Here is a 10,893-nt window from a genome sequence, read left to right on the forward strand (position 1 = left end):
AAAGTTAATAGACTCTACCTCAAATATAAAAATCATTTAAGTGTACACACGACAGGAGTAATCATGTTAACTTTTGAACAAAACATTGGTGACGTTTGCGAAGGAATAATAATATTATCATCCCGTTGTATCCGACGTGCCTATGTCGTGAGAAAGAAAGAAAGAGACAAATCCGTGTAATTAAATAAACAAAAGCACTTGGTTTGTTATTTTCATTACATCACGTCACGTAACAATACTAATATACACGCCCGCACCTCTCTCACAAGTCTCACCAACTTCCACTCTCATCAATGACTCTCACCAATGCTTTCCTCGCTCCTTCCTTCGCCGTTCACGGTGGTAGGGTTTCCGATCCGCGCTCCATTCCTCTTTTCTCTCTTCCCTCCGACGCCTTCTTCCGCTCCCCAACCTCCCTCTCCAGGGACAAGTGAGAATTCGTCTTCGCCTTCGCCGTACTTTCCTTTTTTAGTTAGTTCTTGAGATCGGAGCGATTTATTGGAGTCAATTATTACGATGTTGTCTGTTATTCCTTTGCGATTCGAGTCGAGTTTAGTATGGATAGATGAACTAAGACGGAAGTGATGGAACGAGAATGTAACACATGTTCGCTGGGGATGGAATTAAATCAGAAGAGTGGCACTGATTATCTTGAAAGGAATGAGTAGAAACTAGAAAACGAATATTATTATTAATTGATTTTTGTTTTGCAAATTTTAATTGTATTTTTGTTGGAATTTCGTAAAATTTCATTGAAGTCAATTCTCAGAGGAACAAAAATTTGAGGGGAAACGGATTCTTATGGAACCAGTATTTTATTTGTGAGCTTATGTTGTTTATGGATTCAGTCACTCCTTTGCCGTTTTCTGGATATTTTGGTTGACCTTACTTCTTTGTTTTTTTTATGGATCGGCAAATGCTAGTTGTTAGTATTGTTAGGCTTTGTTAGTGGGGGATTCCAACCCAGGACCTCTCTCCCCTTCCCTTCTCCCTTCACCACTAGACCAATCTTATATTTCCACCTTACTTCTGTTGTGTTTAAATGCAGTGTAAGTGATTCAGAGTGAGCAAATGTACTAGTTTATTCAAGTGTCTGACTGATAGTTAAAGTTGCATGCTTTCATCCTTCGTTCTCACAGCTCTTTATCTTTCCAATTATTGATCTAATTTTATGTTTGTTTTCGGATGTTTTGGAAGAATTTGTGTGTCAACTTCTTCCAACCACCTTGTCAATGCCCCCTTTTCAAATTCATATGCAGCTTTCAATTTGTGCTGTGTCAAATCCTGGGCTAAATAGTAAAGCTTCAGTGGCTCCAAAGTAGTCAACTTGATGCATCATTGTGATTGATGCTATCCCTTATTCATTTCATTTGCATATACTGAAAAAAATAGATGGGATTATTTGAGCAAGTCAAAGCTATTAATTCTGTTGTACCTGGGATGGAGGGGGAAGCAGGGGCCTTGGTCCCCCAAGCCATTACAAATGTGCATGTATTAAACATATATAATTGTGATAATGCTCTGCTAGTTCAGTGGTAACTGCAAACCTTAAAGCTATGTATCAATTAATCCTTTCAGGAATCTTTCTCATATTTAAGGACCTCTCTATTAGTACCAATGTTTAGTTAGGAATAGTCCATTTCTCTCCTGCTTTGAAAACCCTTAAGCTTGAAGCTTCAGCATTCCTGCTATGGATAAACTTTGCCTATTTAGTTTTTGTTATTGTTTTTTACTTCTTATGTATCCCTTGGTACCTTGGAATCTTGTCTCCTTTCTCTTTTTGGGTCTGTACTCTGTATGGCCTTGATCCCATATATGGTTTAGACCAGAATATGTTTGGTGGTGCAGGTCTGTTGAGTCAATAAAGGTTGGTTCAGCCACTGTCATTGATCAGATTTATGTTCTAGTTTCTGAACACAACTGGAACTTTAATATTCTTTAATGTAGTCACCATGGTGTGTATCTATATCACTTGTCTCTTACTACTGGTTGAAATTTTGCAGGAACATTCTATATGCTTCTGCTTATGATTTGAATGCAGTTGGTTCAGCTTCACTGGTCAGTGATGTGTTTCTTGCCACCATATCATTCACGTCTACCATTTTTTTTTACAGTTGAAAAATAGGAGTGATAAACATTGATTTGTTATTTGGGATTTACAATCTTTGCTATTATCCATAAATTGCAAAATTTGATGGATGAGGGATTGAATTGCAAAAAAACAAAAAAGGATTTTTGAGGGACTAAATTGGAGGAGAAAAAATAATTTGGGATTAAATAGGGTTTTCACAACTTTATAGTACACAGTGCCTTCTATTTCATTCTAGAAGATATTTTTGTTGGCATCTTTTTTCCTCTTCTTCCTTTTTCTATGAAATATTTTTCTTTGCTAGCAGGCTGAATGGAGCTACCTAATACATGTTGAAGAACCATGACTAAATTCCTATAATTTCCTTTCCTTCCCCCTTGCATCTTCTGATATTTTTCTCCTTGTTGCTGAAACTTTTTAACAATTTGAAATTTGAGTGTGATACTTTTAAAAAAAAATTATAGCTTCTTTTAGATGGTTTTGAGCAGTTAACTATATCTGATGAGGATTTTTACTTGAATCCCTGAGGATTTTGGTATAGATGATGCAGCTCACCTATTATAATGTCCAAGAGGAATAAAAAGAAAACCCAGCTTGGCTTGAAGGGCTGCTGCACAAGATTCTGTCTTTCTTGTGGTCTTCCTGTTATCAATCCTTCAATCAGTTGACCTTTGTTGGTCATAATCTTGTGATGATCATGTTTTGTCTCAAACTTTTTATGTTATTGAGAATGTGATATGCAGGTCTGCAGCAGTTTGTTTCTTTTCTTTTTCTTTTTTTTAAGAATTCCCTTCAATGTGGATTTTTAATATCTACTGGACTTGATGTCCTGCTGCACTAGAGTACAGCTTATATTTTGCATCCCTAACTCCTGTGTATTTTACAAGTCAATCTTGTATTATATTCACCTATTGTTGGTGGTGTGTTTGTGCTGGTCTAAGATAGTGGCTGCTATAATTGACAAATGTATTTGCCACCAATCTGGGCTTTTGTTAATTATTCATTAAATATGCCCTCTGGATTTTGTATGCCGTGCTTTTATGTACATATATTTTTGTAATGTTTGAATGGTTAATTCTTGCTGTGCAGCAATCTGGTGACAATCCTGATAGTCTTCCTATGCCAATAGTTCTAATAGATCAAGAATCAGATTCTGAAGCAACAATTGTGCAGCTTAGCTTTGGGAATCGCCTTGGAGCTCTTCTTGACACGGTGATTTGGCTACTGGAAACTAAATTATGCAATCTCTAAGATTTTCAAACCAGTTTGATATCCATTAACTGCAATTTTGTTATTTAAGTGATGCTCTCACTATGTGATTGTTAGATAAGATTTATTCAATTTATGAAGGTCCTAAGGTTTGCTTTGTTTAATTTTGTTTCCTCATTATACATCTTTTCTATTAAAAAAACAAATATGATAAAGCAAATAAAATTTGATGATAGTTTTATGTTGTCTATGGAGTGGCTTTCTTTTTCTTTTCTTATCTTCCTTGTCATTCTTAAGTCATGGCTCCCTTAGTGAACAAGCCTCATTTGGCTCATTTCTCCTTGTTTTATAAAATTCACCTGAAAACTACCGAGCAGCTTTTATAATCCATTGTAGTTTACTTTTTAAAGAAAGAAAAAAGTTGGAATCATCAGAATGTTGGAAGGCTGACAATCAGCAACTTGTTTGAGATTATGTTGGAAGAGAGATAACTGTTCTTGCTATGTCACATAAGGGCATCATTTATATAAAATTTTGTTAGAGTTTTGAGCTCATTTTCTCTATCCACATCATTTTATAAGTATTGTCAATAATTAATCTTTGTTTGTTCATATCAAGGTAGATGAAAGCATTAAAAGATTTGGGATTGGATGTTTCAAAGGGAACTGTCTCCACAGAGGGATTAGTCAAGCAAACAAAATTTTTCATTACACAATCGTAAGTCTTCCTTGTCTTTTTCCTCCAGTTTCTTTACCTCTGTTTTTTCTTGAATAACATTTTCAGCAATAAATGAACAAAAACATGGGTGAATTTTCTCTGCTTAAACTGATAACTATTCTTTTTCTTTGATAAATTAAGATATCAGTCAGTCTTTAACTGAAATTTCCCTTATCTGTGAATCATCGACATATTCTCTCTATGGAGATGTGTCTGGACTCAGGAGGATCATCCTTTTAACTCACAATGGATTGCCCCATGTTCTTATCGGGTACTTGAGAAGAACTTTCCTCAGGTCCAGTCATTGGAAAGATTTCCTGGAGGTTAGATAGTTGGGAAGGTGCTTTCTTTTCCTTAGTGGTGTTGAAAAGTTGCCTTAATTGCAGTCAGCCCTAACCCGCCTTAGTTGCGGCCTCTTTGGGGGTTGCCTTAATTGCAGCCTCAAGGGTGGTGTTTAGTCCCACATTGGCTAGAGATAACTTAAATAGAGCTTATAAAGCTCGAGCAGTCCTTATTTTACAAGTCAATTTTGTAGGTTGAGTTATGCACTAAGTCCAAATTCTAAGAGGTGGTCATATATCCCTAACTCATTGTCCTTATCTAGTTTCCCTTTGTATTATTTCTCTCCTTGTATTTTGGAGGCTGTTGCTCAAAGAATTGAGAAGCTTATTTGGGATTTCTTTAGTCTGGGGTTGTTGGGAATTTTGTTGTAGAACATAATAGGAATGAAGTTTAGGTCTTGCAAATTTGGTTAAACATTGCTTTGACAGCAAAAATGGCTTTTGGGCTTTTTACTCCACGGACCAGTTCTTTATGGCATCAAGTTATCCAAAGTGTAGTTTGCATTCTGATGGGATGGGTGTTAATTCTGTGGTTAATGCCTTGTAGCCCTTGGAAATTTATATCTCAAGGTTGTGCTTCTTCTAGATCTTTTATTTCCTAGGGTGTGGGTGATGGTTTAAATTTTGGGAGGATCTTTGGGGGGTCCTCCTTGATGCATTCCCTAGACTTTTTTTTATCTCTCTTGTTTGCGCTATGCTCCCGTAATTTGGTTTCATTCTTCATCTCATTCTGCTGCTTTCCAGAATTTTCACTTATTTAGAAATCTGTATGTTAGGGATTTCTCTGAATTACAGTCTTCTCTTTCGGTGTTGCTAAATTCAATTAATATCTCTTAGAATCCAGATAAGAGGATTTGTTCTCTTGATACTTCTGGTTTAAGTTGCACTTATTCTTCCACCATCATTAACTTTGTATAAAGTATGATTTTATTGATCTAACTGTCGAATTATAACCATATATTACCTAGATTATTCACTTCAAATCTTGTAAAATTTGAACAATAAGAAGATAATGAAATTATTCTTATTTTCAAATGTATATGTTGTGTTAGTTTTGATATACTTGAATGAGGTATCTTGCACGTATGACGAAGAAGAAATAAAAATCTCACTGATCATTTATTGTCTAATTTGTTTTCACTGCTTCATTAGAGCCTTGGTCTTTACAGATTTATTTGATGTTCATATTGTCACAGAGACACTGGACGCAAAGTTGAAGATCCTGATATGTTAGAGAGGATTCGGCTTACCATTATTAACAATCTGTTGAAATATCATCCTGTAAGTTTGTTTCATAGATAATTTCCTCTGGATTTCTGATATGGTTACTTTATATATAAGAAGCTCCCTTGTAATTAACATTTTTTTATAAACACAATTTTTCCTTGTTACCTTTTGCAAATATACTTTAGTTTGCTCTTAATTTTAAGTTTTTTCTTACTCACAAATATTATATAATTTGTGTAGGAGTCCAGTGAACTACTAGCGATGGGTGAAGTGTTTGGCATAAAGGCTCCAAAGAAGAAGGTGAATTGCACTCTTCCAGTTTTCCTTTCCTTTTTTTTTTGTTTTTTGTATAAAATAAATATTACTTTATTGAGGAATTCCTCTGGCTTTGTTGTTTTTTTTCCTACTTTTTTGAGGAAGGTTCAAGGTTGCAGATATTTATAAAACATTTCCTGATTAATTTGTTAGTCTATAGTCTTGTGTGCCTGGGTGAACTTTTAGGCCTCAAACAAAACTCTGACATCATATTTGATTTATTCATGTATCCTTGTGTCATTTCATTTCCCAATAGATGGTTTTGCCAATCTTGTGTTATTTTCAGGTAGTGGACAATGCTTTTTCACTTTTTCTCATTTGATGATTTTTGTTGTTAAATTAAAACTTTTGGGAGCTACGGCTATGCTACGGGCTACCTCCTGATTTTGACCACCTAGAAATTGAAACATTATACTGAACATAAACCAATTATGCTTATTCCAGTGTTTGTGTGTCTCTTTCTATTCGAAAAAGTGAGAATGCCTTAAAGAGATTACCTGATGACCTTTTTTTCTTAAACTTCTTGAGATTATTAATATTAAATGGCAAAGATTCTGTCTTCACTTCTCAGATTCCATGCCCACTATGTCTTTCTATATATGATTTTCTATGTTTAATTATTGCCAGACATTATTGCCGGACGGACTATATTGGGGCTGCTAAATTGATATGCTGGAATTTAGAAGTCATATAATATGCCACACTTATCGTAGTTTTGTGAACTTTTAGATCCTGTTTCTATGTTGATTTTGGGTGCATAGATTTTATCATGCTGTATATAGATTGAACTTATACTAGAAGATGCTTGGTTCTTTTTATTATATAGAAAAGGGGTATTTTTAATTTTTGATGGTATTAAAATAGCTTTTATTACTCAAGTCTTTATTAATTACTTAACAAAGGAAAATATTAAATGCTTTTAAGATTTTCAAAAGATTAAATGCTTGTAATTTTTATTAGTTTATATTCTTATTCCATAACATGTGTCCTAACTCCTAAGGCCACACATTCACAAAACCCTAAAAAAAGCTTAGTTACTTCTACCAGATTTTGCACGTTGCAAGTATTCAATTCAATAATATCAACTTTATGCTGTTTTGTGCAGCTTGATGATGATATCAAAACTCGTATACAAGTTAAGGAAGATGGGCCCAAGAGGAGGTTTGCATCTTATAACTAGTGGATATTGTAGTTTTTGAGCTGTTTATTACTTGTACTGTTTAGACACCAAATAACTAGCATAATAAACAACCCAATATGCAATAGGCGCATGATGCCATCTATAATGCTTTTTAATTCAATATTTATCAGCTTGCTGTATATAGAGACAGCAGATAGGCCGGGATTGCTGGTTGAAATCATCAAAGTCATTGCAGATGTAAACATTGATGTTGAGTCGGCTGAGATTGATACAGAGGTATCTTCCTCTTTGTCTCTGTCCGCCTCTGCTTGATTCATTTACCCTAAGTAACTTTACCCCCCTTTCTCTCAGGGTTTGGTTGCTAAGGATACATTTCATGTTAGTTACGGCGGGGCTGCATTGAACAGTTCAATGTCTCAGGTAACCCTCGTGTTCAAAGAAATGGAGAAATTTTTCCAATATGCTGAGGAAGAACTAATTTAGGAATCGTTTGTTTATCTGACTAACTATTGCATTGATTTTAAATAAGTCGGTTTGCCTTTTATCCAACACCAAGTCATTCATTTTGCTGAATTTAATTGCACGGGGAATTATTTTGTGATTTTGAATGAGCAGGTTTTGGTGAATTGTCTGCGTTACTACCTGCGGACGCCAGAGACAGATATTGATAGTTACTGAAGGAACCACCCTTGTAAAATAAGCCAATGCAATGGTTCTTTCCTATACCAAATCGCCAGTTACTGCTACCACATTATGGAATGAGTTATGAGTACCTGTAACTAACTATGGAATGAATACGTGTTGCCTGTGGTATGGAATCTATGAATACCTGAAACTCACTGAACGTCCGTTAAATCTGATATGAAAGCTAAAAAAATTGAAAATGAATTTTGCCTCATTTCCTAAATGGTTTATGAGAGTATAACTGGGAGGTGAAATTTCAAATTTGATAAAAATGAAAAGTAGAATATCATATAAGTGAATATAAGACCTATAAATATGAGATTTAAAGTTTTGAATTAAAGTGTAGCGTCAAGTTTATTTATTTGGTTGTTCATGCCTCATTTGATAAACAAATCTCCCTAGTATTAACCGCTTGGATTTTCCATTCCCATTAGTTTCAGTGATGGTTATGGTTTTATTTTTTGTTGTAAAACACATGGTTAAAATAGATATTTTTTAACATAAAAAGAATTGGAGATAATTTAGGACCTCTTGAACATTGTTTTAAAATATTTTTCTATTTTAAAAAAATAAAACTTTGCTTGGTATCCATCTGTTTTCATTTAAAGTTTTGGAAATAAATTTTGAAAATAATTTTTTTTAAAAGCATAGCATTTTTAACATATTTTCTTGATGCCGGAAAGAAGGTCTTAACATTGCGTTCATGAGCTTGCACTAGGGATAAACAAGACCCCTTTTCCATAGGGGTTAAATTGGCATACTAAAAGTAAGTTTTGAATTTTCTTAGTTTCAAACATGATAGTGTTTTACACTCCTAGAGACCAAAGCAAAGTTTTACTCTTTTCCTAATTAACGATAAGTGTGCTAAGAATACCAGCAATGCAATCACAAAGTTGTATATTTTATGAGAGCCTACATGTATTTTTTTAATCATAGACAATTCTGTTCCTATAGAGTAAGATCATAGCAAGTCTCTGAATATTTACATACACACTAATTGATTCACTTGGCTTAATAAATAAATCATAACAGTAAATTTGTTGATTTTTACCATAATTATTTGAAAATCATAAGAATGATATTTCTGATTGATTGACCGTTTACACCAATGCCTTTAGGTATCACAAAGTGCTTATTTTAAATTTGCTCTCGCATGCTTTTCTCTTGGGATTGGGATTCAACGTGGATGTTATTGTCAAGGTGGATAGTGACTTTAGGTTTCACAAAGCCATCTTCTTCACCGTAATGTTCCTCCTTTGTCAGAAAAACATACTCCACTTTCTCACCATATCTTTTAACCAGAATCAAGTAGAAAGACATGCCAAAAATGGTGACTACAATCAACAAGAAGCTGAACTGAATGTTCACCAAGGAGATAGCACGATGAAGTGACTCATCATCACTGCATCTCACTACATATTCATCAGACTCCTCAAGGTGCATGAAGCAACCTTTGGCTTGGAACCCTGGTGTCCAAAGCAAGAAACCCATGACCATAAGCCACACACCTTGGAAGATTATGCTGACAGAACGCACAAAGCAGACCAAGAAGCTCTTAGGGAAGCCAATTCCCATGAGGGTTGTACTCAAAGAAATAATGATCAAAAGTTGCAACAAGAAGTGGTATTGGCCTTCTGGTCCCATGTGATCCCTAGAGTGAAGGTGGATGAGAAGAAATTGTTGTGTAAAAGCTAAGGCTCCTAGCAAATTAGTTAGCTCATGCTGAGCTTTGATGCATTTTCTATCAAGAACTATGGCAAAGATGGCATAGACCAAGAAAGCCATGGCCATGAAGGAGTGTTCAAAGTTGTGGAGATGGGTGGTGGGAATGGTTCCATCAGGGTCTAATGGTTGGTGATGAATGGGAGCAATGAAGAGTTCCGAGGCAATGAAGATTGTGCAGCTTGCCATGATGAAGTGGAGCTCCAAGTATCTGGATATTTTGGTGGGAAACCATAGGGTTGATGAGTAGGACTTGGAACTAAGAGCATGGAGCTTGATGTGGTTGAAGAAGTGCCATAAACCAATTACAAAGAAGCCAAAGCCCAAAAGTTGATGTCCCTCCAACATAGTGCTTGTTACGCCAACACAAGAGAAACGAGAAAAGTTTAATAGACACTAAACTTTATTCAACACCTAAAGAGGGGAAAAGAGAGAAATGTACGTATGATAAGTGATATATGATGTGACGGAAAAAGAAAGATACAAATAAATGATAGGTGTTAATAGAATGTATGATATATAGCACACTTCAAAGAAACTTACTGAGTAGGAGTTTTAATTAGATGGTGTTCTTTGTCCACCAAAGGAAATGTAGTAGTATTGTTCGAAGAACTCAGAAACAAAAGGTAAAGAAACACCAACACACAACTGTTGTATGTTCCACAGGGCAAACCAAATGAGATGATCTTTTATAGAGTTCTCTGTTTTGGGTACTCAATGCAGATGAGGTTGGTTATGATGAGTGTGTGAAGCCAATTAGTGGCACGGCCTGAAACCTCCTTTCACAAGGTTGGTGTAATGTGGTGCGTGTCTCATAAGCAAAAGGTTTGGCATTTATTCTAAGAAAGAAGAAAGAATTGAAGAGGCGGGGACAACCACAGTTGGGTTGTTTTTAAGGTGCTTTTCCATGGAAATTTCAAGCTAACAGCCATAAGTATTATAATTCAATTGTACGTCTGGCTGGCAGGTAAAGATGTCAATTTGGATTTCTGATTCAAGTAGTAAATTAAATAGAGTCCACTGTAAGGGAAGAATCAGTGTTTGATGGAGTGAGATCCACTAAATTAGGAATAAGATTTACACTCTTTCATAGGTTTTAATAAATTATAGGCACTAAGGGAAGAATGTAGTAAAACCATTATATTACAAAGAATTTTATTAAAATATTCTGAAAGTGTAAATGTTTTTAAACTGTACGTAATCTAATTATAATTTATTGTACAATTAAAAAATTATTTAACCGATCATCGAGGTGAATTGGTCAAAAAATGTTTGAATTAATTAGAATACCAACTGAACACGAGGTTCTTAAAAAAGATTTAGTCTTAATTATAATTTATTGTACAATTAAAAATTTATTTAACCGATCATCGAGGTGAATTGGTCAGAAAATGTTTGAGTTAATTAGAATACCCACTGAACACGAGGTTCTTAAAAAAAGATTTAGT

The 10,893-nt window shown here is 34.9% G+C and overlaps 2 protein-coding genes across 3 annotated transcripts; one reads left to right on the forward strand and one right to left on the reverse strand.

Annotated features, from left to right (window-relative positions):
- Positions 1-213: 213 nt before the first annotated feature.
- LOC100802060 (ACT domain-containing protein ACR12) lies at positions 214-7,927 on the forward strand. The gene is made up of 10 exons (XM_003555824.5): positions 214-430; positions 2,004-2,058; positions 3,179-3,301; positions 3,921-4,015; positions 5,553-5,637; positions 5,824-5,883; positions 7,004-7,059; positions 7,210-7,315; positions 7,391-7,459; positions 7,655-7,927. Exons 1-10 carry the CDS (start codon positions 294-296, stop codon positions 7,715-7,717), a joined length of 849 nt encoding a protein of 282 aa, XP_003555872.1. The 5' UTR covers positions 214-293; the 3' UTR covers positions 7,718-7,927.
- A 676-nt stretch (positions 7,928-8,603) lies between these two features.
- Positions 8,604-10,573, reverse strand: LOC100804177 (transmembrane protein 45B-like). Of its 2 annotated transcripts, none has more exons than XM_006605818.4 (2): positions 9,989-10,573; positions 8,604-9,797 (listed from the first exon to the last, which is right to left on the reverse strand). In XM_006605818.4, the coding sequence occupies exon 2, from the start codon at positions 9,791-9,793 to the stop codon at positions 8,861-8,863; it is 933 nt and encodes a 310-aa protein (XP_006605881.1). In that variant the 5' UTR covers positions 9,794-9,797; positions 9,989-10,573; the 3' UTR covers positions 8,604-8,860.
- Between the last annotated feature and the right edge of the window lie 320 nt (positions 10,574-10,893).

This window comes from Glycine max, chromosome 20, assembly GCF_000004515.6.
Source record: "Glycine max cultivar Williams 82 chromosome 20, Glycine_max_v4.0, whole genome shotgun sequence".
NCBI classification, from domain to species: domain Eukaryota; kingdom Viridiplantae; phylum Streptophyta; class Magnoliopsida; order Fabales; family Fabaceae; genus Glycine; species Glycine max.